The sequence below is a fragment of the Perissodus microlepis genome, chromosome 19, assembly GCF_051167445.1.
Source record: "Perissodus microlepis isolate ML-2025 ecotype Zambia chromosome 19, ASM5116744v1, whole genome shotgun sequence".
Lineage (NCBI taxonomy): Eukaryota > Metazoa > Chordata > Actinopteri > Cichliformes > Cichlidae > Perissodus > Perissodus microlepis.
This window is the reverse complement of record NC_140479.1, coordinates 8,965,203-8,991,833: the sequence shown is the minus strand read 5'-3', so window position 1 is coordinate 8,991,833 and position 26,631 is coordinate 8,965,203. Positions and strand designations below refer to the sequence as shown.

General features: G+C 43.8%; 2 protein-coding genes across 4 annotated transcripts in view; both read left to right on the top strand.

The window, feature by feature from the left end:
- The first annotated feature begins 486 nt into the window (after positions 1–486).
- LOC146365459 (cell cycle control protein 50A-like) lies at positions 487–6,655 on the top strand. The gene is made up of 7 exons (XM_084915219.1): positions 487–956; positions 2,654–2,773; positions 4,179–4,286; positions 4,375–4,462; positions 4,601–4,744; positions 4,833–5,042; positions 5,654–6,655. The coding sequence occupies exons 1-7, from the start codon at positions 714–716 to the stop codon at positions 5,845–5,847; spliced, it is 1,107 nt and encodes a 368-aa protein (XP_084771345.1). The 5' UTR covers positions 487–713; the 3' UTR covers positions 5,848–6,655.
- A 3,109-nt stretch (positions 6,656–9,764) lies between these two features.
- col12a1a (collagen, type XII, alpha 1a) overlaps positions 9,765–26,631 on the top strand; it is a 46,867-nt gene continuing 30,000 nt past the window's right edge. For all 3 annotated transcript variants that reach the window (XM_084914434.1, XM_084914433.1, XM_084914435.1), the window contains exons 1-16: positions 9,765–10,112; positions 11,346–11,451; positions 14,863–14,982; positions 15,066–15,209; positions 15,674–15,727; positions 16,813–17,076; positions 17,168–17,332; positions 17,560–17,733; positions 17,837–18,127; positions 18,220–18,822; positions 19,284–19,562; positions 19,643–19,918; positions 20,009–20,281; positions 24,541–24,810; positions 25,956–26,222; positions 26,338–26,530. In XM_084914434.1, coding sequence (XP_084770560.1) covers positions 11,382–11,451; positions 14,863–14,982; positions 15,066–15,209; positions 15,674–15,727; positions 16,813–17,076; positions 17,168–17,332; positions 17,560–17,733; positions 17,837–18,127; positions 18,220–18,822; positions 19,284–19,562; positions 19,643–19,918; positions 20,009–20,281; positions 24,541–24,810; positions 25,956–26,222; positions 26,338–26,530 — 3,443 coding nt within the window. In that variant the 5' untranslated portion in view covers positions 9,765–10,112; positions 11,346–11,381. The remainder of the gene's footprint in view (positions 10,113–11,345; positions 11,452–14,862; positions 14,983–15,065; positions 15,210–15,673; positions 15,728–16,812; positions 17,077–17,167; positions 17,333–17,559; positions 17,734–17,836; positions 18,128–18,219; positions 18,823–19,283; positions 19,563–19,642; positions 19,919–20,008; positions 20,282–24,540; positions 24,811–25,955; positions 26,223–26,337; positions 26,531–26,631) is intronic.

Sequence of the window (26,631 nt, the reverse complement as noted above, 5' to 3'; positions counted from 1 at the left end):
TGCAGAGGTTTGGTGTGACAGAGGAGGATTCTAGGGACAGAGTGAAAGGGTGGCAGATGAATCACTGTGACAACCCCCAAAGAGAAGGAAGAAAGGCAGGTGGAGGAATGAGCTGGAATATCTTCAGGGTTCAGCACTAAAGATGTGGAAGGATCAAGAGGAACTGATGAAAGAACATATTTTAAAACTACCGTGTGTAATATATGAATGGTAAATTGCTTTAACTTCAAAACTTTAAATTCTTTTTGCCTTGTTTTTTACATTAACTGGGACAATCGTATAAAAAGGACACATATAAAAGTCTTTTAAAAACATGTGTAAATGTTCTGCGAGTGAGAAAAAAGGTTAAAAACAGTCAAACATGTAGAGCCTTCGTGTTAAAACCCGAGCACAGACGCCTACAGGTACTATCAGCTGTCAGTGACAAAGGGGCGTTACCCTAGTGTTTACGATGATGTCACTACTACGCTGCTTCTTGCTATTGGTTCGAAAGCTTCCGGCTTCTTCTTCTGGAGAGAGAACTGCAGATGAAGGCAAACAAGAAGTCAGCGCTTCAATGAGCAGATATTTTCATTAGACTGGGGGTAAAGTTCACTTCGCTCACAGTTTTACCCTTTGCCTAAACGCTCTGTGTCTTACTTGCCGTGTGGGATTAACGGAGCAGCTCGGCTGTCTGTCAGAGAGGATTATTTAACTCGAAGCTGACCGCAGCCATGATGGCGTCGAGCTACAACGCTAAGGAAGAGGACGGACACCACTCCGGCACTTCGAGCGGCACTGGCGTTTCGAAAAATAAGAAACCGGATAACACGGCGTTCAAACAGCAGAGACTTCCAGCCTGGCAGCCCATCCTCACAGCAGGCAGTGTGCTGCCGGCTTTTTTCGTCATTGGGCTCATCTTTATCCCCATCGGCATCGGCCTGTATGTCACATCGAACAACATCAAAGAGTTTGAGGTACAATCGCGCTCCTGTCCGCCTTTAACCGCTTCTTCTCGGTTCTTCTACACAGCCCGGTGTAGCTACACACCGTTTATACACACAGTAAACCTGCTGAAGGAGGCTCACTAAACAGGAATAAGTGGTTCTTCGATAAGTGACGTAGCTTCTTTACGTCACGCCAATGTTAACAATGTTAAGTGTAAAGATGAACAACATAGTGTTGAAGTTCAGTTTGAAGCGCATTCATTCGACGTTACTTTTAAATGTGGTTGCTACACACTTGTATCAAAGGTCGATATTAGATGGTAAAAACATCAGAGACATGGGGAGTCCCAATACCACATATTTAATATTAATGAGGCTGGAAAGTGATCAGAATCACGGCTTATATCAGTGTGGCTGATCATAGTTTGGGCTGTGTGGTTCAGCAGCACCACAAAACACAGCCTCTAAAGTGGCTGTCACATGGCTTCAAAACAGTCTAAACAAAGCTGGACTAGAAGGTAAGAAACACAGGATGTGTCCGGGGTTTGTGCCCCACAGTGGGCCTTTGAGGGCTGCTGTGATCATAAGTGATTGCTGCCTGTGCATTAAACAAAGTGTTCCTGTATTTGATTCAAGTCTGTACTAGGGCTGCCACAAACGATTATTTTGATAGTCGACTAGTCACGATTATTTTTGCGATTAGTCGACTAATCAGATCATCATCCATTGGACGTACAACATACAGCTTATTGCACCAGCAGCATCTGCTCTTATATAACTATAATTAGCTTACAGCTTTAAGTGTTTAAACTAAAAAATAAAGACAAGATGATAGTTTATTAAATTTAATGAAGTTTGCAGATTGTTTCGGTGAAGTTTAATAAACTCCTTGCTATCTAAAATATAACAGGACACTGGAGTATATTCTCGAGCATCTGGCACTTCTGATAATCAGCTGTCTGCTTGACGTTTATTCAGCTGTGTAAAAACTATAACTTTAATCTCAGCCAAACCGATTTACTCAGGAACAAATAAAACACTAAAAAAAAAGCCAAACAATCATTTTTAAGTTATCTAAGTGACTTATGTATAATGTTTAACCTGAGTAGCGAAAGACGGCGGTGGGTTTGAAAATGATTTGCCGGGAGTCCGGTGTTCTCACGGCTCTAGTGAGCCTTGCCCCCGGCTCGCTATCGAGCTAGTGGGTAACAGACGTCTCCGAAAACGTCGGACCGCTTTTGAAAATATGTGGTGTCTTGATAAACTGAGCAGATATTTGAGGTTTACACAGCTACATTCTCGCCTGAAAATATGTTAAACGTTTATTTTGTGACCTAGAAAGAATAATAAGAGTAATATTAAAACTAACTAGCTGCCGCCATTGTTGACAACTGAGCAGGGCGCTATGGATTCTGGGACAGCTTCTTCTTCGGGGTTTAACGGCAGCTGGCATCCTTGAACATGCAGTGCTGCCATCTTCTGTTTCAGTCCGTTATTACACTCTTAAATCCTACTACTTATTCCTGCCTCTTTTGGGATCTTACAAAGCTTCAAACGAGGCGTCGACTATTAAATTAGTCGTCGACGATTTTAATAGTCGACGTAATCGTGACTAGTCGACTAATCGTGGCAGCCCTAGTCTGTACCTTCTTCTAGTCATGTTTCTGCACTGAATAGACAGGGCACTGAGTGTATTTCAATATCAGTTTACTTCCTCTTTGCTTCAGATCGACTACACTGGTGTGAGCAGTGACAGCCCGTGCTACAACTGTGCAAAGAACTTCACCTGGAACACCACAGAGCCCTGTGTCTGCACCGTCAACTTCACTTTGCTCCAGCCGTTTGAGGTGAGCTCAGATCCCCCACCAGCTTCCAGGCATTTGAATTCAATGAATAATGCATGCATTTACCTGCAGGACGGAGAGTGCTGCTTGTGCAGTCCTAACAATAATTGTCCATTAAGATCTATTTTGAGTACAAACAAAGAACACTCAAGGTTTGTTTAGAGGCTGCTTTACTATTGATTGTTGTAGGTTTAAAATATGCTCTGCAGCTTTCAGAAGGCTTTATTGATTATTTATAAAAAGCTCTCAGTTGCTCGTCTGCACTCGTCTCATTTAACAGCTTGCATTTGGCTTGTAAAATAGCATTTTTTTAAATTAAAATGTTTGCGTGCTTCTTTTCTGAGAAGCAGAAGAAGTATTTGTATTAAGTACACTGCATCCTGAACTGAGTGAATCACCTGAAGGTGAAGTATTTTTGTCAACAAAGTTATTCACGTTCAACAGAAAATGGAATCATGTGCTCTTTCAGTTTAACAAACCTGATGCAGTGAGTTGTGTAGAAACGAACAGCAGCACTGAGCAACAAAATAAATGAGCTGGGCTTTAAATGTTTATTTCAGCGTTCTCTTCATACTGAAAACAAACGCTTATGAATGTGCAAGATTAATGGTTTTCTGGAGTGCTGCTCTGTTGTCGTTTTGCAGCAGCACTATTGCGTTGTACCATGTTATTTTTATATTCCTTGTAGATTTCCAGCACCTGTTATTGTCTCTGGCTGGAGTAGGTATACAGGTATAAAATACCTGTATAAAACATTTTATACAGGTATAAAATGAGGTTATTTAAAATTTACTTTAGGGCTTTTTAGTCCTCATTTAACAGACAGCAGAGAAAATAGGGAGAGCGAGCAGGAATGAAATGATTCAAATAAACCTGCGCAGACTCAAACCCAGGCCCCTGCAGTAAGGACTCCAGCCTGTGGTATATGGGTTGCTAACTCAACCAGGTGAGCTGTGGTGGTGCGCACAAAGAGCAGTTTGTAAAACTGGCCTGATTGCTCGAAACAAAGATGACACCGGTGCTGTAACGCTGTGGGAGAAACATCACTACCTGATCAAGCACCACAGCCTTTTATGAAGGCACAGACTGGGAAGAAGACGCATGTCCCACATTAAACAAAGCCCCTCTATGTTGTTAACCTTTTTACAAATGTATTATTTATTTTTAAATATGCATGGATATCATTGGATTTGGTTTTATCTCCCAGTCCCAGTAACCAGTGAGTTCAAATGAATTTCCATCACTGTTTTCCGAAGGGGAATCTTTTAATCTTGATGATTTTCTTGATGATTTATGATGTTGATCATAGAGATTGTGTGTAAGACCCTGTCACAGAAAAGCTGCTCATTCATCCTGGTCGTTACTGATTCCTAATTCTGTCAGCGATGCCGTCTTTTCTCTCGTACAGAGCAATGTCTTCATGTACTACGGCTTGTCCAACTTCTACCAGAACCACAGGCGCTATGTGAAGTCCAGAGATGACAGACAGCTGAACGGTGACCTGTCTGCTCTGACGGTATGCTGCTGTACTTTTTGTGCCTATAGATAATTCAGAGAATCCAGTGAATGTTTCTTCCATCAGGTGAACATTGTCCTTTTTCCAGGATCCCAGCAAGGAGTGTGAGCCGTACCGTAAGAGCGGAGATGTGTCCATTGCTCCGTGTGGGGCCATAGCTAACAGCCTTTTCAACGGTGAGTGTGTTGAACAGCTTTACTTTCCCTCTCTCAGCTGTTTAGCTTAACTGGAGTCTTATCTACAGTTTAAAACTGCTGTGTTAAAGCTTTGTAGAGCCTGATATCAGTACTGAATATACTGATTATGAGTTTCAGACACTCTGGTGCTGTACTACGTCGATTCCAACAACAGCAAAATTGAAGTTCCTCTGGTAAAAAAAGGCATTGCGTGGTGGACGGACAAGCATGTGAAATTCAGGAATCCCGCTGGAAACGGCAACCTGACTTTAGCTTTCCAAGGTGACATCTGCACACAGTTCACAGGACCCTGTAGGCTCGCAGGCTCGAGCTGCAATGACCAGCTGGGTTTTGTCTTCATCTCTCTCAGACACAGCGAAGCCGGTGAACTGGGCGAAGCCGGTGTACGAGCTGGACCCGTCGGATCCCGATAACAACGGCTTTATCAATGAGGACTTCATCGTGTGGATGCGCACGGCTGCGTTGCCCACCTTTCGGAAGCTCTATCGCATCATCCAGAAGAAGTCTGGCACCACCCCAACTCTCCCCAACGGGAATTATATGTTGAACATCACCTACAGTATCCTTTACATTCCAGTAATCTCATTACTAGAGTCAGACATGCTGCTTTGAACAGGCTAGCAGGAGTCTGTGCTCTGTGTTCCAGATCAGACGGTCTTTACTTTGATTAGCACACGGAGAAGCTTTTGATTCAAGAGGTGTGCAGATTTAAATATTTTAAACACATATACATATACTCAAGTAAGTATCCACTCTGGGCCACAAATAGATTATTATTTTATATTCCTTTATGGCCACAGTGTATCCATCTTCTGTTGGCCCTTACAGCAGGATAACGCACCATGTCACAAAGTTGGTTCCTTGAATGTGATAAAGAGTTCAGTGGACTCAAATGCCCTGCAAAGTCAATGGATTTAAAGCAATGGAGACACTTTTGGGATGTGGTGAAACAGGAGTTTGTCCTTATCTCCAAAATATCTTGTTGAAACTGTGCCATTAAGTCTGTTGTGAAGACAACAGCAAGGCGTACCTAATAAAGTGTCCATTGAGTGTAAAGATATTTAAAAAGATCATTTTTCTGGTTTCTCGAATCTCAGTAGATTAAGGGTGTATCGGTTGTTCGTGTGTGTGTGCGCGCTCTGTCATTTCTCTTTAACCGCATGTAATCAGATTACCCCGTACTCAGTTTTGATGGTCGCAAGCGGATGATCCTGAGCACCATCTCCTGGATGGGAGGAAAGAACCCCTTCCTGGGCATCGCCTACATCACCGTGGGCTCCATCTGCTTCTTCCTGGGTGTGGTTCTGCTCATCATCCACCACAAATACGACAACCGCAACACCAGTGCGGATATCCCAAGCTAAACGGCGCGTTGCACGCTCGGGCCTCTGCATGCACGAGTGCGTACGCTTGTACCAGGCTGTCGTGCGGTAGCGTCTCCAGTTTCTCATCAAAGCTGTGTTTAAGTGTAGCGAGGCGTCTCCGTGTGTCTCTGTGTATATAGCTTCAGGCCGATTTGCTGAGAATGTCTTTTTTGTCTTCAGGTTTGCAGTCTTTTATTTATCTGAACATTATCAAAGTACCTGTTTCATTTTAGCAGTGCTTTGCGAATGGCTTAATTATTGAAGGATGTATGTAATTTTAATGCAAGTTTGTCCATATTATGTAAAGTTATATGTCCTGCTGATGAATGTACCGTAACACTTCATTGACATACCTCTGTGGGTTCTGGGATTACCTTGAATACTGAAGGTGATTATGATTGCTTGGATAAATACTGATATTCAAGAGTCATAAAGCATTAATAAGAAGTAATAACAGAAATATGCTTTTCTGCCCTCCACTGTGACCGAGGAGCCAGTCTTTTATTTATCACTCATAAAACTTACTTACTTAGTATTCCTAATTCAAAGGTGGTGTCTCTGGGTGGGTGGAGCACGAGAATTCTTAATTTCTTGTTTGTTAGTGGTTCGGCCAGAGTGTGAAATCATCTGTGATTGGTTAATGTTGACCAAACGATATGCACTTTAAAAGTGTCCCGTTTGTTCGGTTCCCCCTTTTTTCGCCCTTCTGGACTGTTCTTGGTTTTTTTATGCCGTTAAAACTGTTTCAATTTGAGCTCCTTGGCTTTTTATAAGGTTTGTAGGGTCCAATTAAAGAACTTGGTCAATGTATCGCTGTCATTTGTGATTATAATGGTACAACTTGCACTGCTTCCATTATCCATGCTACTGTGTTTTGTAGGGATGTTGATGTGTTTTATTGTCATTTATTAACTTAATGAAATAAGGGAAGACAAACCCCTCAAGAATTTAAACACATAAAAAGTAGCACTTTATAATGATGTCACACGATTAGTAAAGTATTAGTAAGTGCTTAATTCGTCATTTATAAATCCAGATATATTTTAATGATCATTACCAGCAGTGATAGCTCTGTGTGGTGCAACAGTAACACATCTGTATTGATAAATGACATACTAAGGAGGAGTAGTGATATATGAATGAAACATTAGCTCATACCTTACTAATGCTTAATGGTGTGATGTTGTAAAATGCTACCAATAAAAGAAACTAAAGTAAAACCACACAGTCCTTGTACTTAAAGCCTCACCTGTGTGGACTGCACCACTTATCCAGGTAAGGAGGAGGTTGTGTTTAATGTGTCTCTTATACACTCTCCTACTCTTAATGCTTCTGTGCTCCTCTTACTCACCGCTCTGGATTCAGTCGCGCCCGTCTTACCAGCTGATTACCATCATCATCATCAGAACGTTGAATGGGATCTGACTGTCTCAGACACTGAAATACACGACAAAAACGATCATCAATAACACACCATGCTGATAATCTCTGGGAACTGGGGAAAATGGGGAAGGTTAGGCAAAATGAAGAGCTAACGGTTGTTAAGAAGACTTTTGTCTGCTGTATTTATCATAAAAAACAGGTTTGTCAAAAGGCTCGAGCTAAACCTTTAAAAACTTAGATATGAAATAGATTAGACAGTAATTAGATCATGCCTAATTAACGTTATATGAATTATGGACTGTATATACCAGGGGTAGGCAACTCCAGGCCTCGAGTGCCGGTGTCCTGCAGGTTTTAGATGTGTCCTTGATCAAACACAGCTGATTCAAATAGCTAAATGACCTCCTCAACATGTCTTGAAGTTCTCCAGAGGCTGGTAATGAACTAATCATTTGATTCAGGTGTGTTGACCCAGGGTGAGATCTAAAACCTGCAGGACACCGGCACTCGAGGCCTGGCGTTGCCTACCCCTGGTATATACCATTGAATTCATCTTTTAACTGAACTCACTGCAACGCACAGAGCTGACCAGCAGGTGTCGCCATTTGGCTTTACCAGCCTTTAAGGGCCTAATTGTAGGTCCGGTGGTTCCCGCAGACAGACTGAGAACACAGAAGGAGAAAAGGTGAAGATCTTTCAGTATTATTGTGTGGACTTGGGATGATTTGAAGTGAAGTTGTTCCTTGTCGGTTCACTTTTGACCAACGCTGCTGTTTTGTGCATCATTGTGATCACAAGACTCCTCCAGCAGTGTGGCGTCTTAAAGCTTATTATAAGTAAATTACAAGCAAATGTTTGCTTGAAATATTGTTTTTACTTTATGTGAATCTTTAGATGGAGGTACAGGATGACAGGCTGTATTTCTCAGTGAGTTACAGTAAAATAAAAGGGTCTCTTTGGATTTCCAGGTTCTGGAGACAGAACCTTGACTTTTTTGTAGTCTGGAGGATAAATATCTGTGAGATACCTGCTGCATTAGTGAAAGATCTCCGCCTGTAGGAGAGCTGGGCTTTAGTAGTTATTCTTGTATGCTGCAAGTAAAAAATCTTGCAAAGTCAACATTCAGAGTGGGCCAGGCTTTGCTGATCTTTCATAATACTAGAAATCTGGAGCCCAAAACAAGCACTGTTCCAGCACATCATTTGATTGCTGTGGTTAACCAGAGTCGAGCTCTTTGCAAGCAAACTTTAGACATTCTTGTTGGGAGAAATTTGCCCAAATCATTTTTATATTATTTCTTTGGTTTTTTTTATAAGCATGAACACAGAAACTGAAGCCTTTGAAGCAATAATGTGCTTTCATTCCTCCCCCTCTTTGATCAGGAGGACAACAGCATGCCCATCATCATCTGAAGGGTGGGTCAAAGGACACGCCGCTCCACAGAGCCACAATAAGTCTCAGTGTGTTTGGTATGTCAGCTCTCGTCTGAGATTTGATGAGTCAGGCTAATTTCAGATGTCTCACTCTGTGTTTTGGATAAAACACGCCCGCGCCCCGACCCCAGCGTTTTAACCCAAACGGTCTTTTAAAGATAAATGCCTGTAATTTGACGATGCATCATCGAGGCTGTTTAAAGTCTAGATTATTAACTTGTGTTGTATCTCGGTTACATCTGTAATTCTCGTTTGATCTCCTCACAAGGAGTGGATATGTTGTAAATGAGCTGTTAGTGCTGTGATGCCCAGGAAGCCACAGTGAAACAAGATCACCCTCCTGGGTGTTTGTCTCATGGTGTAAATCTGTAAAAGTTCAGTATCAGATGCTTGAGATCACTGCTTATTTATTGTGCAGATAAATCACAGTCACTCTCCTTTTAAAGGAATGTTGGTATTTTTTAATTAAAACCTACAAAATCATTTATTCTATGGGAAAATATCCCAAGAATTTCCCAGTGTCCTGCAGGTTTTAGATGTGTCCTTGATCCAACACAGCTGATTTAAATGGCTAAATGATCTCCTCAACATGTCTTGAAGTTCTCCAGAGGCCTGGTAATGAACGAATCATTAGATTCAGGTGTGTTGACCCAGGGTGAGATCTAAAACCGGCCTTCGAGGCCTGGAGTTTGACACCCCTGTTTTAGACTTCTTTCCCAAGCCTGTATCTGCTGTCTATCTCTAGTTTGACTACTAGAGGGCGCCATAAACCTTCGACTCTCAGTTTCAGGAGCAGCTGCTGCTCAAAATCCAGGGCTTCCCCAATAAAAGCCAACTAAACTCAGTCCTTTATAGTTTAAATAAACTTGAAAGACAAACGGACTGATGTGATTTCGCTTTTGTTTCTTTAAGCATCTTGAGCGCATTATGGGGAGAATAACAACAAAAAACATTATTGTTTATAAATGGACAAGTGAAGTTTTAATTTCAGCTGACATCTGTGTAAATAAGCTGGATAATGTTGCTCATTGCGCAAATAAGAAAGTTCCCCTCAGTGCGCTCTGGCCAAAGGTGCCCCTGCTGTGAAGTCACAATTGGCGCTGGAAACTCGTCGCCAGATCGAAGGAACGCTGGGAAAAATGTAATTTCGGTCTTAGCGGGGGACATACATCAAGTGAAGGACGGCGCTTTCGTAAGAAGCCCATATGATGGTAAATTGAGAGCTGGGAACTCCCCCCTTATTAAGTAGCCGATGGTGGAAAGATTCTTCCCACTTGGAAAGAGGCTTTCCTTTCTTGGACATCTGCTGGCGGAGCTTCCAGTAGCCAGAGAGAGAGGAAAGGAGGTCCAGGAGCAGCTCCTGAAATTTCTTACTTTCCTGAGGGGGGAGGCTTCAAGCGGGCTGCGCTCACGTTTGGTCCGTTCAGAATTTTGGGGGAACTTCAATAGGTGAGTAGACAAACTTTTATTTCCAACAATTAAGTTATAAAGATCAACTTTTATTTTTCCTCACAACATTTTGCTACGATATTTAATTTTTTTATTCACAGTTTTTCAATTGAATGCGCTTTGATCACCAAACCAAGGTGAATGCTCTTAAAGCAAATTATAGAAGTTTGAAATGAGTTGTTGATCTGAGATTAAAAGATTTTTAAGATAAGAGCTCGATTTTTGTTGTTGTTGAGCTGAACAGATTTAAATGCAGCCACCGCGAGAGGCAGGTAAGCCTGTTGTAACTTAGATTTAGCCTAATATTTGTGTTTTATATGATCAAAGATATCCATTTGGATCCAGGGCTGCAGTGTCCTCACATGTGCACCAGGCGGAGCGCACAGCCTGCGGTTAAGTTTAAAGAACCCGAGTTCAGCCTGAAGTGTTCCGTGTGAGGGCGGCTCATGAGTTTATAATAATAAAATAATGTCAAAAATGCAAATTAATCACATCCAAGTAAATCTGCAACAGGAAATGAATGTATTAAAAACAAACTTTTGCTTCTGTGATTTTTTTTTTTTCTCTTTTCCCAAGGGAACCCTTAGGATCTTAGTGAAGATTTAGGGAAGGATAGAGGAGTAATATATTTTCATATACATGAAAATTAATCATCACCGAGTAGCCCGTGATATCACAGACTTAGTGATATTGTGAGCTCCTCCAGTCTTCATGCCCGTAGGTGTTATGTGAACGAGACCCAGCGAGTCTATGCTGGATGTAATGATCCGCACAGCAAGCTGCCAAAGTCAGCAAACAACCAGAAACACATCCATTTTCCAGTTTATGCACTGGAAAATCAAAACTGAATTGCATGTGTTGGATATTTCTTTCATTCTCTTATTACTGAATAACTGCAGAGCTTCATTCAGTGGTAAGAAAAGCGCTCCCTGAGGCCATGGGAGTCAACTGAAGGCAGCAAGGTGTGGTTGGTTGTGTAAAGGAGTCTAGGTGGATCCAGCAGTTTTTTGTGTCGGGACTGAAAGCGATGACTGACTAATTAAAGTTATTTATCTAGATTTATATTCAAAGAAACATGATCCAGGGAGAACTGCGTGCACGCGGTCTAATTGTAAAGGCTCTCAGGTCACGCTTTAGACGCAGCTCTAAGTTAGGTGTAAAGCTGATGCCTGGACACCACAGTGTAAAAGTGAGCTGAGATGTGCAAATGTCCTTTTTTGTTGTTGTCTGCAGACTTTTTGATGCGCTGCTGACCCTTTAGAGCCAAACATGAAGATAGGGCTGTCTCTGGCCACGGCTGCCTTCCTGGCGGCCCTGTTGTCCTCCATAGATGCTCAAGGTAAATACAAACCATCTGGCCTCACTCTCCCCACACATACTATTCGACTCTGTCCAGTCTTTATCTCCTCCTTTTCTATTTTTACCTCTTATCTCCACTCCTTATTGAAGCTACTGGAATTAATGTGAGCGATTCATCACAACCAAACATGAACTGTTTGTACTGACTGAATAAAGTTAATCTTATTTCATATGTATGATATGTTGACTATGTGACTGATTCCTTGATGTCTGTCATGCTTTTATTCCTCAGTAGTGGCATATTTTCCCAATGTATCTATCAGGACTCACTGTTTGCTTTGACGTGAACTCCAAATCCAGATCTCACTCACTTGGAATTAAACTGTAATTTAGGAGTTTTAAACCAATAATGCACGAGCAATTTTCTCATCCACATTTGGCACATGTGAGAAACCGTGCACACGAAAGTTTATTTAATTTCCAGTTTCGAACTGAATGTATTAAACAGCGAGGCACAGACTACAAGTGTAACAAAAGGCATTTTGTGGTTAATGTTTCCCTATAAATGTTTTAGCACAGTTTTTGCTATTTCAGTTTTACACTTTTTCCAAAGCAAAAATGGGAAGATGGCCCAAACCAGGTAGTTAAGCACTGATTAATCTGGCTGACATAAATGTTATCATCATTACACTAAAGGTGCAGAAAGATCCCCAAACATATGCAAATTTCTTTTGCAGTGGTTCTAACAGCTGTTAAAACATTAGATTATTGTGCATGACAGCAAAAGCACAAAAGATAAAGTAGAATTCAGTCATTTCAGTTTTAATAATAAATAGAAATATGAAAAGTGTATTAAGTGCTCAGTACTGGAGTAGAGTCATTTAGTGGACAGAAGTGGATCTGTGCAAGAAAAATGCAAGTGATTAAAACTCGAGTGTCTTGATTTTTCCTTCCCAACGCTGATTTCACGCTTCTACGTTACAGTTTCAGTAGAAGCTAAATGATTTTGCTCCACATGTGACATGATGTAAAACGTCATCAATGGTTAGGAATCGGTTGTAGCAGGAGTAGTTCTGACAGAAAATGACTTAATGTAATTACATATTCAAACATCTCAGTCCAAAATAATGACAAATCTAGAGAGGTGGTATGAAATCCTGCTCTCGCACGGCAGAGGAGTCTGCGCTCGGGTATCTCCGCTAACCGAATGGAAAGATGAAATAGGAGAATAGCCAATTAATCCTCAGACAGCTCAAAGACAAAGAGCCTTTCTCGAGCTTCTTTGCGGGCATTTGTGAAAATGCTGAGTTGCAGGACATATGGAAAGTTAATATGCAGTAATGTTTAATGTCAGCACAGGCTGTGGAATTACTTTGGCATCTGTCCTGCCTCTTTGGGAGAGTCAGTGTTCTTTCCTCCTCTTCTTGGTCTCTCCTATTGGCAGCAGCTCAAGTCAGGATAGCTGGTTGGCTGGCTGACTGCTGGAGACTGAGGTAACACAACGGGAGCCAGATTCTGGCCCCTGGAAGACAGAAGTGTCCTTTATTATGAGCTGATGGGACAGACGTCCATATAACAAACGCAACCGCAAAGTCCAAATAACCTACCCGCGATTATTTTGACAAAACCACATTTGTTCCTCAGCTACATTTTTTTAGAGCAGACAGACATGCGGTGAAAGGAATTGTAGCAAATCAAAACAAGATGCTCAGACAAGCTCGCCATGAACAAACGTGGGAGCGGCAGGCGCATCCTGCAGCTGAATTTTCCACTCATCGTCCACGCTGTGCTACTCACTACCCCTCCCCAACTCATCCACACCCAAGTACCGACACACACTATACACCTGTACCGTTTTGGTGTTGGAGATGAGTACTCGTGGAGAAATCAGGGGCAACATGGTCCACCGGGGCTCCTTGAGTTGAGATGCCAGGTTGGTGATCCTCCAATGCCAATTTTTAAATATTTGGTGGGCTCCTCTTTGTCATCTGCCTGTGCACTCAGTGTGTCCCAAGCTATGGCTTCCTCCTCATAGTATATTTTACAATGATATTCTTATGAAGCATGTACCCAGTACTGCATGCCGTGGCATCTCATGCATGTTCGCGTCCACGCCACTACACGGATAAACGAGGACCCGCACCAGAGGACTACGTAAGACTGGTTGTGCTAACCTCATTAACCTCACGACAATTAATTTGATTAATTGCTCGAGTTTTGCGTTGTTGACACTAATTTACTGAGTGAAAAGACTTTCAGAGCTGCATGATTACAAGAGAAGTAACTGAAAGATGAGCTCACAAAATATGAACTAACACCCATACCGTGACCCGACTCTAACAGTGGTTAACCTGGTTGACAGAAACGCAGTCAGAAGTTTGCTGCTAGTTCCTGAAATACTCTGATGTGACTTTAATGCATGTGTGGTACTCACGTACTCAAACGTTAACACTCTGCCTGCCTGCAGCCTAAAGACGTAAGAAAGAATATCATTCTAAAATATGTTTGTCATCTCTGTCTCTGTACATGGAAACTAATGTCCAGCCGGTCAAAGTTGTTGAGTCAAACAACTTTCTCATGTACACACTGCATGATGTTGTCATCAAGTCAGCTCCATGTAAAGGCCTGCGGTCTTCTCACACTGTATATGTCTTCTCGTATTTATTTTACATGCACACCTTTCTCTGTAAAAGCACATTTGGTTGTCTGAGGAAGTCTTGTTCTCTCACACCTTCTTGTGCATTTTCGCTGTTGCTGAAAAAGTACACAAGAGTCGCCGGTGACGAATTGTGTATTCTTTTTGAAAGGTTTGCAATGGATGTGTGCCACACGCTTTTGTAAAGAGTCGTAAGCAAATAAACAACAAAGTATTTTTTTTGTCCCTCAGATATGTTTATATACGTTGTGTATATAACATATGGTGTTCATTTTGTCACTCCAACAGCTACATGGCATCGTTGATTCCATTGTATAATCGGTAACTTAAGAATGAAGTCACTGTTGTGTTTGTTACTCTGAGCTCGACTCCACCATAAAGGCAGTTTAATATGTGGTCGGGGCATGCGTTGTAACTGCACTTAGCATGTGTTGGATGGTTCACTCAGTGTCTGCACTTTAGTGGCGTTTGCGTGGATTCGTGCACATGACGTGTATGCCAGTGCTTGAGTTGCCGGGCCGTCTCGGCTGGGCAACTCAAACAAGCGCCATTTTGCTCCAAAATGGCTTCTCACACTTTTCCATTGTCACGTGTTGCTCACCTGTCACCCTCACAGAGGGATGTGTTGTGTGTTTGGCCCCAACAACGAACAAGTCCGCTTCAGCCACGAAGTGTTTGTCGTTGGGATTAATGTGAATGTTTAATCAAAGATGCCCTTTTATTTCACTTGATCAGAAATACGCCCACGGTCACACACGTCTTATGTTTTAACAGCGTTTCGTCTCTTATTTGCAGTGGAGCCACCCTCAAACTTGAAATTTCACATTCTAAATGAGAATACAGTGGAAATGTCGTGGGTGAGACCCTCGACAACAATAGAGGGCTTCAAAATACAAGTGCAAGTGCCGGATGGAGGTCAGTGCGTGTGTTGGTGTGCTGACACTACAAACGCTTTGAAACCCCAGCAGCTTTCTAACTTCCTGCTTTCCTCCTCATAGATGAACCAACCAGAGACTTTACCCTAGATGCATCTGCCACTATGACATCGCTCACTGACCTGACCCCTGACTTGGACTACTCTGTGTCAATAAGCTCCTATTATGGCTCAGAGGAGAGCATCCCCATCTTTGGACAACTGACCAGTGAGTTGATTATGCTTCATAAACATATTTTTCAGTGGAAAACAGGTTTTTAAAAAGTAAGTGTATGTTTTTACGCTCTATAATGTTCTTATTGTGTCCTGATGTGAATTGGAGGGACATCAGGAAATCACTTTTCCTTGCTGGCTATTGAAACCTCTGAATTATGTTCACTGATACAAAGCATTTACTCCCTCGGCAACACGGAGAGAATTTAATCAAATAATATGCTAGTAAAAGTCAAGTAATAGCATTTCCATCTAGCCATAAAAAATCTAGGAAAGGGAAAAATCACATCTGTTTACCGACTCTTGAATTGCTCGCTGTTTGTAGTTAATGCAGCGTTTGTGTGCGTACGGAGCTGCTTTTATGATGTGTTGATTTTCTTGCCTTTTTCCGCTGTGAAAAAGTACACAGTGAGGCTTCAATGTGCGGCGCTAACTCACCGAGTGTTTCCTGTGTTTCAGTCCAGTCCAGTAACAGCAGCGGACGAGTCAGGAGGCCACAGGCAGATGCAATCAGTGAGTATGCTTACTGCAGTGTCGGCCAAAATCCAAACACACCCGACCCTTCGCAGGGCTTTCCGAACTTTTAAAATGTATTTTTTCCTTTTTGACTGTCATCATAATATTTTTCCCATGGAATAATTTGGTCAGGCATCTTACTGGGTTCTAACTGGGTAGGCAGACAGGGTTTTGGCAGCGAGTGGAAAGGCACATTGGTTCCTTTAATTCTAACCAGCAGCCTGGTTAGAATTAAGAAGAGAAAAAAAGGAAAGGAAGGCTTGAAGCTGCAAGAGAAAAGCTCTCTTGAGCTCTCAGCTTCAACCCTTAAGGAGAATGATTTTGGAGGGGAAAGGAGCAGGAGGCAAGTCTGAGGTACGAGTTCAGCTTTGATCAAGCGTCGCCATTGCAAACTTTCCTCAGCTTATTCAAACTGTCCGTGGTGACTGATGGGCAGACGTGCTCACTTTTCCCTCATATGATGATTGGAAACTGCAACCATGTGTGCAGATCCTCTGAAACATTAAGTCAGAGCATTTTGACTTAAGATGCCTTTTTCTGAATGTTTCATGTGAGACAGGAGGAATCGAATTTAGAGTCAATGAGAGTGCAGGGAGCGAGGATTAAAGTCCACCCACATAAGCCCTGCCAATTAGCATTTCAACTTAAATGTTCTGTTGCATCTGTGATTTAAAGGCTTGAGGATCTCAGTGTTTAAAAGTAGATATAACCAGTGGAACTTCTGCTGAATATTTAGTCTACAAAGGCACATTTTTGCCTCAGTCTGCTGGAATAACTGCACCAGCCCACTTTTGGCAATGGCTCAGAGTTCCTTTGATGCAAGAATGCACATCTCTCGGTCGTCCAACTACCTGTCAAAGATTTTATTTTATTCAGACGGACAGAAGAAATGCCATGATTTAAAATATCACCGTGAGATGTAAAGAATGTAGATTTCTGCTTTCTGAGATTTTAACCCCATCGTTCACCAAAAGTTGAAAGCCAATCCATTCCTAATATGAATCAGTTAAAGTGTGTTTATTCATTCTCTCATCGACTGTTCTCCTGACTGACGGTCTTTCCTGTCCGCCGTCTGTCCTCAGAGTGTTCGGTCAGTGCGATTGCCGACTTGGTTTTCCTGGTGGACGGCTCTTGGAGTGTGGGAAGAGAAAACTTCAAACACATCCGGAGCTTTATCGGCTCGCTGGCAGGGGCCTTTGACATTGGCGAGGACAAAACCCGGGTGGCGGTGGTTCAGTACAGCTCAGACACTCGTACAGAGTTCCCCCTCACTCGTTACACCAGGAGAGGAGACCTGCTCCAAGCTATCAACTCACTTCCGTATAAAGGAGGAAATACCATGACAGGTACGATGTTTATCAGGAGGCTTTGAATCTCGTTTTTTAACGTGATTGTGAGCAAGGACTTAAAAATACACATGAATACTTCTTTTTAAAGGCGATGCCATAGAGTACCTGGTGAGAAACATTTTCACTGAGGCAGCTGGATCCAGGAAAGCTTTTCCAAAGGTAGCCATGATCATCACTGATGGAAAATCCCAAGACCCAGTGGAGGCGCATGCTAGAAGACTTAGGAACATTGGAGTGGAAATATTTGTCCTAGGTATGGTTTATTATTCAGTGTTTTTTTTCCTTTCTGATTTGTGCTTTCCCATGTGAAAGTCTGCCTGTTCTCAGAAACCATTTGATTTTCCATCGACGGCTCGTTTTAAGATGCAGTTTTGCCCCAGTAAAAGTCAAACTGTTGTATTGCCTAACATAAGCAATGCCCTAAATCACATCTGTAAAGCAGACAGTCCTAACACATGAGTTACTGTTTTTCCTTCGCAGGTATCAAAGGAGCAGATGAGGATGAGCTCAGGGAAATGGCCTCCACGCCTCACAGCAAACACGTGTACAATGTGCCCAACTTTGACATGATCCAGGAGGTCCAGAAAGAGATCATAACACAAGTGTGCTCCGGTGTTGACGAGCAGCTGAACATTCTGGTCAGCGGAGAGGAGAGTGAGTGAAGTGATATTTAATACATGCCCATGCAGGATTCATCTAAAATGCTGTTACAGTATACTGATGTGCAGCATCTTGTTTACTTTGATGCCTCCCACAGTGGTGGAGCCAGCCTCCAACCTGGAGGTCACAGAAGTTTCATCCAAGTCAATGAGGGTGACGTGGGCCCCGTCTCTGGGTGATATCACGGGCTACAAGCTAACCCTCAATCCCATGCTGCCCGGCATGAAACGCCAAGAGCTGTACATTGGGGCTGGACAGACATCCGTCAACGTCCGTGACCTTTCCCCCGAGACAGAGTATGAAATCAGCCTGTACGCACTCAAAGGTCTGACTCCCAGTGAACCCATCGTTGAACTGGAGAAGACGCAGCCTGTCAAGGTGTTAACAGGTGAGGTGGTTTGCCGTCACGTGTGGTCAGCTTTTAAGTTTGATGTACTCGTGAATGAATCACATGTGACTTGGTTTCCTGTCTTTTTCAAGAGTGCTCACTGGGAGTGGATGTGCAGGCCGATGTAGTCCTGCTGGTCGATGGCTCGTACAGTATCGGATTACAAAACTTTGCAAAAGTCCGTGCCTTCCTGGAGGTTCTGGTCAACTCCTTTGACATCGGACCAAACAAAATCCAGATTAGCTTGGTCCAGTACAGTCGCGACACATACACCGAGTTTGCCCTCAACACTCACCACGACATTAACGCTGTCGTCAGAGCTGTGCGCACCTTCCCCTACCGTGGCGGTTCCACTAACACCGGCAGGGCCATGACTTACGTCAGGGAGAAGATCTTCGTCCCAGCTCGTGGAGCGAGACAGAACGTCCCCCGCGTCATGGTCCTGATCACAGACGGAAAGTCGTCAGACTCTTTTAGGGATGCGGCCACCAAACTGAGGAATATTGATGTGGAAATATTTGCTGTTGGCGTGAAGGATGCGGTGAGATCAGAGCTGGAGGCCATCGCTAATCCACCGGCTGACACCCATGTGTATGAGGTGGAGGACTTTGATGCTTTTCAGAGGATCTCTAAGGAGCTGACTCAGTCCATCTGTCTGAGGATTGAACAGGAGCTGCTCAACATCAAAAAGAGAAGTAAGTAGAAGAAGATCAACTCCTTTACTATGATCTGGAGCTCAGATTTACTTTTCTTTCTGATGGTTTCCATGTGTTAGCACCTTCACACTGGTCCACAGGATATTAGACCCTGAAATGTGACCGCATTTTTAGCCGCTGACGTAGTGGCAAATAGCCAGTGCAGTCATGGAAAAGCTAAACAGAGAAACATATTTTGTAAATTGCTGTCAGACATGGCAAAATGTAATCATTTCATCAGAGTTGCCAATAAACATACCACAAAAACCACGGACGTGCCTCTTGAATGAGCTCGGGTGATACCGAGAGCTGCAGCCCAAAACACTTGACAATCAGCCAGTGTGCTGTCCAGTGCTTCAAGATCTCAACTTTTGAAATCCATATTTGTTAAACTACAGTAGCTTTATAAATGTCACGTGCAGGTGAGGCTCTAACTACCTGACTACCTCTTTGATTTTCAGGTTTGCTTCCACCGAGTGATTTGCGCTTTTCCGAAATTACCTCCCGAAGCTTCCGTGCCACCTGGGTACCTCCTCTTGCCAATGTCTTGTCTTACCTGCTACGTTTCCGCAAGGCGGAAGATGTCACCGGAGACTACATTTCCCTGGCGTTGCCCGGCGATACCAACACAGCTGTCCTTCCCCATCTTTATCCTCTCACCACCTATGAAGTCAATGTCTTTGCTCAGTATGATAAAGGAGACAGTTTCCCTTTGACGGGTGAAGAGACAACTCTCGAAGGTAAGAGATTTACCTGAATTTGACAGAATGTAATCAAAATGAAAACACTGAGCATCTAAGATTTGCGTTTTTCTTCTCAGAACAAGGAGCTGTAAGAAATCTACGAGTGACAGAAGAAACAACCAACAGTTTCAAGGTGTCGTGGCAAGCCGCGCCGGGTTCAGTGATCAGATACCGCCTGTCCTACGTCCCGCTGAGCGGCACAGGAGAGATACTGGAGGCTCAGACCGTTGGCCCAGAGACCACCATAGTCCTCCAGGAGCTCTTCCCCATCACTACCTACCGTGTGTCTGTGTCTGCTGAGTACGCATCCGGCCTTGGAAGCGAGATGCAGGTGGATGGAACCACCAAGGAGGGTGAGCGAGGACAACTGCTGACACTATTGTCAAACTGAAGTTTTGAGAAATGTGAATTTTGAGAAATGATCCATTTTGATCTGTTTTCAGTCCGCGGCTCTCCCCGTGACCTGCGTGTCTTCAATGAAACAATATCTACGATGAAACTGGCATGGAGGGCTGCTCCTGGCAATGTTCTTCAATACCGCATTGCCTTCAAACCTGCTGAGGGAGGTGAGAGGAAGGAGATCTCTGTCAAAGGAGACACCACCCAGGCTGTACTGAAGAACCTCCAGCCAGCCACTGAGTATGAGCTGTTTGTCAGCGCTCGCTATTCTTCTGGTTTGGGTGATCCTCTCCTGGGCACCGGAACCACCTTAGAAGGTAAGAGACGCTGCCATATTGGTACTTTAAAGCCTTTGAAGCACAGTCGGATCATGTTTATTTCCAGTGTTTGCAGCATGCTTTGTAGATGTGCTTAGTATTTCCAGCTTAACAGGCCCCCTATTGTGAAACTACACGAATTTGGGAACTTGTTTCCTGTCCTCTAAAGGTCCCTGCACCAATAAAGTGAAAGTTGTGTAGTAGTTTGGAAGGTTGGTCTGAAAAATATGGAATGTGTAAGCGTTCTTTTACCACAGACTCCCCGACACGTCCTCACTCCTAAAACGTAATATTTTACGCTACGTGACAAATCATCGATATATTACGCTTCCGAGCACCCAACACGTCTCTATGTTACGAGATCCGAAAAATGAGGAAACATGAGAACCGTTTGGAATCAATCTACACATGTACGTTCGTTTTACTTAAATCGGTTTAAAATGTCATTAAAGTGCTGGTTAAGGTTAGGGTTAGGGCTGGAATACCGCGGGAGCGTCATTCTACTGGATTTCATCCGTAACCCGGCGCGTAGCATAAGAACGCGGGCAGTCACCTTTCATGTTCCTCAGGAACGCCTCAGGACTTGACAAATCGTCAGCATATTACGCCTCGGGAGTGAGAATGGGCTGGACTCCTAGCTCGGGGTGACTTTGCCACCCATGAAGGCAGTAAGATGGAAATGAGTGGGTGTGGAATGCTTGTAAACCTATGGAATGACTTGGAACTGACTTTGAGAGGCGTATGCTCGCCTGCCGAGACCTTTGCATCTCTGTGACACGTGAATGATTGTGTTAGAGTAGCTCAGCGGGGATGTCTCTCTATCGGTAATTGCTACTGATTGCAAATTCTGTTTATAAAATCAGAGGAATTTTATTCGTTGTGCATTCAGTTTTATTGGGGAGCTGTTCTGGCCCAAATTGTGGTTTAAACTGACAATAATTTGAATCTCAATAATGTGTGAAGAGATAAAGTCTGCTGTTGTTTTGGCCAAACTGTTAATAAAAGGGCAAAAAAAAAAGTAGACTTGGCCGAGTTCACTTATGAGTCCTTTTTGGGTAGTTAAAGATCAGAGAATGAATTTTGCAGTAATAGAAAAAGCGGGACTGTGTTTTCTTCATCTTGTTGAGTGCCAAGATGAAAATGGTACGGTGGCTGTTTTTCATCACATCCAAGCTGTGCCTCATTTGAATCAGTCTTCTCTGAAAGCAATTTAAGCCCTTGGACATATTAAAGAGGACATTTCTTGGTCTTTACAATTATGTTGTTACATTGAAACCACTGGCGAGGTCCTGCGTGCTGGATATATCTGCTTTTAATAGGCTTCCCAGTGCAGGTTGAATAAGAAGACTCGAGTGCAAAAAATTAACTAAATTTCCGTCTTGAATTTACAACTTCAACAAAGCATTTTTGTGTAAATTTCGGTGACCATAAAAATGTGGATGAAAAGTGGTCTCGTCTTTATTTCTTGCTGTTCCCACACTGACCAGAGAGCCCAGTCTGGATTAAAGCTGTCTCCACAGGTCAAATCCATGCAGTCAGCCCCACACCCCCACAGGAAAAAGCTCCATGACAAAGCACTCTGTTTAGGCATTTTTTAAGCTGTCATGATATCAGCATGCCTAAACACTGATCTCATTGTGTGCCACTCTTTTTGAGTGACTCACTCTGTGAAGTCCATGTAGGCAAGAACTGGAAGAAAGTGGCTCGCACAAAGGCCTCTCTCATGGCCAACAGAGGATGGTAGACAATACAGAAGGCTTGAGCAGAGCAGAATTAAATCATCCTGAAACGAGTGGGAGCAGAGAGAAGGTGTGACACAGAATGCTTACATCAATGTGTTAAATGTGGATATTATACACTAACTATTTACTTAAGGAGTGGGAGTGTTAGTCGGCATGTGGAAGATGTTACCTAAGAGGACCCTGAAAGCTGGGTGAGCTGTCTCGTCTCAGGGAGAGCCGTCTGTTCATCTTCCTCCAGGGTGGGGCAAAGGACAGGCAGGGGCAGAGAGAAAGGCAGAGGGAAAACAGGGTACTTGAAAATGTGAACCACAATGCCTCAGGGTGACCTGGTGGGATAAAGGGCTGTTTCTTCCCTAAGAGGTCAAACGTTCAACCCCTCATTTATCAAATGCTTAACTACCTGCATGACACCTCTGAAGGACTTTCGAGCTTTGACTTGCACAAAAGCTCGGCACCAGGTGAGGTTGTAGCGCGTTGGCTCGGTTTCCTCTTTAACCTATCCCTTTAATGAATTTTGTGCAGTGCCAGACTCTTTGGCGTGCCACATATTTTTTTTCCACCACTGTAAAAGGTCCTTTGAGGTAAAGAGACTAGGGACAGGCAACCCTGGCTGACAGACACTGAAGACTTGATCTTCGTGGCCCACGTGTACGTCTTAGCCGACCAAGAGCAATAAAGCGAAGGAAGCTTGAACCCGGCTGCCAGTGCTGAGATGGCACAATGTATTTCCCGATGTGATTTTGAAGGAGTTTGCAGAGAAAGCAAGCGTGCTCAGTCTAGTCAGGTAATTCCAGAAATATATACAGTGACCCACCTGAGTCTATGTAGCTGCGTAAAATGATTAGGACAGTGCTGGCAGGTTAGACGTGTTTCCTCTGAATTTCTCTTGCCTGCTGGCACGACTGATTTCTGTCAAGTGCCGTCTGCAGTCATTTATATTTTCGAGCTTTAGACGTCGTTGGCTGCAGATGTGAAGGTTATGTCAGCACATGCCCTGCAGGAAATCTCTCAGATGATCTTCGGTTGTGTCATATGCGGTTTTCTAGACATGGGTGAGGCCTTACTGTTATTTTGTGAGCTACCCTCGTTCCAGATCTTAATTTGAGAGTTCCTCGCCTTGATGTGTAGGATGCTCAGGAGGCGGGTGGGGTGTTATATAGAGGCGGCTATAATTCTTCTATTTTGATAGGTGGCACTGTAAACAATGCAACAAGATCTAAACATGTGTTTTGTAACCAAGCACTGAACTACAAACTGTGCAGAAAAGAAGTGAAACTTGTTTTTTTGCATTGTTGTAGAGGTTTTGCTTGGACTGGAGCATGTGTTTCCCCTTCTCTATAGCTTGTTTGCAAGTGCTGATGAAAAGTGAGCCGCTGTCTGCAGAAACCATTATGTTGTGATTTTTTTTTTTTTTTTTTTTTTTTTTTTTTTTTTTTTGCCGTTGGTTCACGCACAGCCGGTAAAGTCAGTCAAGTTCATCTGCTTGGCAAAGATAATTCTTTTGATGGAACAATCTGGGTATTTATGAGCGGCCCACGCTGTTTTCATGGTATCCAGAAATCTGGAACTCTTCATTAATTTGTGGTCGTGGCCGTTGCGCTTGACAAGTGCCTCCTCTCTTTGCTCTCAAGGTGCAGATTTCTTCTTGGCAGGCACGCCCGGTGCCGTTACTTCCGTTCGCTTTCCAATTCAGCCAGACTGGATGAGTCGCAGGGCCTGAAATCATCATGCATTTCATTTATAGGACTTTTCTGTTCCATTACATTCTTTTCAATTGCATTTTTGCTTTTATTAAATCTCATTTGGTGAGGTTTGATAGATGAGGTTTGAGTGGGACCACCCAGCTGGTCAGCTCTGCTCTGCTCGCCCGCAGTGGGTTAGGTGTTTGAATGAGGATCAGGATCTCGGAGGTTGTGTGGGAGGCTGTGCGTGGCAGCTCATCCTCATCCTCCTGTGAGATATCCAGCTCCTCTATATGGCAGCCAGATTGAAGAGCCGTCTCAACACGAGCGTCCCTCTCAGCCAGGCGTGCGCTGGCCGCGCGTTGCGAGACGCCACCGCAAAGTTCCCTTCCCTGCCTTTTCTGTAGCTTTCTCCTCTCATGACAGTCTCCTAGGAAAAGAGAGTGAAGGAGAAAAACGGCGAGCACAGCATCTGCAATTGTAGCAAGCGCACATTTCTGGATCAGGTTTCCTCTGCTTCAATGGAAAATTAAAGAGCTGTCAGGAGAGGTGCTGAGGATATGTGATTAATTCTGCAGAAGTTTTTCCAACCGTCTCTTATTATGAAGGGAGAAAACTGTGGGTGCTCAAACACATCCTCAGGGGTTAAGGTGGAGACAGATGAGTGATGTCTGGTGGTTTATCACCGCCATTGTTCATTCTGTCGCTTTCCTCAGATCTTTATATGTCTGCATTAGCAGTACTAACAGCATCTCAGCCCAAATGTAAAGTACTGAACCAACTCAAAACAAACTTCTATGTCTGATCTACTTCTGCCTTTGAATCCATCCCCCAGAGCTCGGCTCACCCAGAGACTTGGTGACCAGCGACGTCACCGACACCAGTTTTGCCGTGTCTTGGACCGCGGCCCCGGGTAACGTTCGTCGCTACAGGGTCACGTACAAGTCTCTGTTCACTACGGAGTCTGGGGAAGCAGTAATACCAGGAAGCAGCACCACCACAGTTTTGCAGGGTCTCACCCCAGAGACACGCTACGAGGTGTCTGTGTTTGCCGTCTACGGCCATGGAACGGGCCAGCCATTGGTTGGAGAAGAAACCACAGATGGTAAGTTACTCTTCTTTTTTCTTGGTCTGTTTCGCTTTCTTTGTCCACACTTCATAGGCTTTTTGTAGGAAGTCTGAAGGCTTCATCTCAGTCATGCCTAGAAAGTGTGAAGCTAAGTATGTGTGATGTCACCGTACAGCCATAAAACCACAGAAGACACAAAGGGACCTTCAGATATTTCCCCCCCACCTAAAACACAAACAAAGCCTTAGGGCTTCTTGCATCTGTTAAACTCCAAATACGGTTCAGGAGCATCATCACTGAGCTTTCTGGGTCAGTGACGCAGGCTTAAAAGTGGTCCAGGAAAAAATAGTGTTGAAAGCGGTATTTTGTAAGCTGTAGAAAAAGGGAGCTGTCAGCAGCGCTTACTGCTCAGTTCATTCTGTTGAGCTCAGAGATAACGTCATAGCTGATGGCATTTGCCTGAGCCATAACAAATCTGGAGACTTCACACGCACGTCTTCGAGGCTGTGCACGTATGTTATATATGTGTGCAGAGGTGATGTCATGTCCAGGACACCTGCACGCACTTTCATGGGAGATCCAGAGCAGATAGGCCTCACTCATGCATATTGAGCAGAAACTTGCACCAGTTGGGAGGATTTTAGTTCAAGAGTTAGTAAAAAAGATTTCCAACCGCTATTATTGTTTATTGATTCTGGCAAGCAGGAGAGGAGGCATACCCACCAAATACAACCATCCTATCTCAAACCTCCCCGGGCCGAAGTGACACGCAGCTAACTTGGATGTGCTTCCCTTTTCCATTAATAAACGTGCTCCCACCGATGCAGAGGGCTCTGAATATTTTCCTTAGCCCATTTCAAATCCTCTGACAATTCACACTTGCCCTTCCTGCAGGGAAAGTAAGAAGCACTCAACAGACACAAAGAATTTCCTCAAGATGTCACGGCAAGACATCAAAGTTTGGCGCCCAAAACCTCCTATTAAACACAATCAATCATGTAACTTTGCATCTGTTTAAAGTAGGTAGGTTTGTATTCAGACGCGTGGAAAATGAGCCGATGAAAGCTACTGCGAGGTAGCTGACGGCGCCGTTTCCTTAGCAGCAGGAAAGCCTTGGTGATTTTATTCCCCCGGGGCCATCTATCCATCGTTTCTCTCTGATATTTGTTCCTTCGTTGCAGTTTCAGCTGCTGGCAGATCGATCGTCGTCTCAGAGGAGACGGAGAAGTCCATGAAGGTGACATGGCAGCCGGCACCTGGAAACGTCGTCAACTACCGCGTCACTTACAAACCACAGGCAGGAGGGCGCCAGCTGGCGGCCAAAGTGCCCGGTGGCACTACCACCACTGTGCTGAGACGCCTTACCCCTCTCACCACTTATGACATCACTGTGGTGCCAGTTTATCGCTCCGGAGAAGGCAAAGCAAGGCAAGGGGAAGGAACTACATGTAGGTTGGCCCGTTGTTCACTACACATCATGACACTGTAAATCCAGGCTATTATAAAGTCATTAAAGATCCTCCACATCTGCCCCGATCAGTCTGTGTATTCCTTCCCCTCCAGTAACACCTTACAAAGGCCCGAGGAACCTCCAGACTTCAGAGCCCACCAAGACCAGTTTCCGTGTAACCTGGGACCACGCTCCCGGTGACGTTAGGGGCTACAAAGTCACTTACCACCCAGTCGAGGATGACATCGACCTGGGGCAACTTCTGGTTGGTCCCTATGATAACACTGTGGTGCTGGAAGAACTCAGGTTTGTCCCACTTTTCGTGTTTTTACGGTTTATTATCAGACTCGTTTGGACTTTGGACAATGTTCTCCTGCATATTTTGTAATGAAAGTTGTTTTTTGGGT

What these genes read in the sequence shown, in the direction of transcription:
- LOC146365459 (XM_084915219.1), top strand. Translation starts at nt 714, where the DNA reads ATGATGGCGTCGAGCTACAACGCTAAGGAAGAGGACGGACACCACTCC. An exon ending in AGCTAACAGCCTTTTCAACG is followed by an intron (nt 4,463 to 4,600) that starts GTGAGTGTGTTG and finishes TATGAGTTTCAG; the next exon opens with ACACTCTGGTGCTGTACTAC. An exon ending in CCTGACTTTAGCTTTCCAAG is followed by an intron (nt 4,745 to 4,832) that starts GTGACATCTGCA and finishes CATCTCTCTCAG; the next exon opens with ACACAGCGAAGCCGGTGAAC.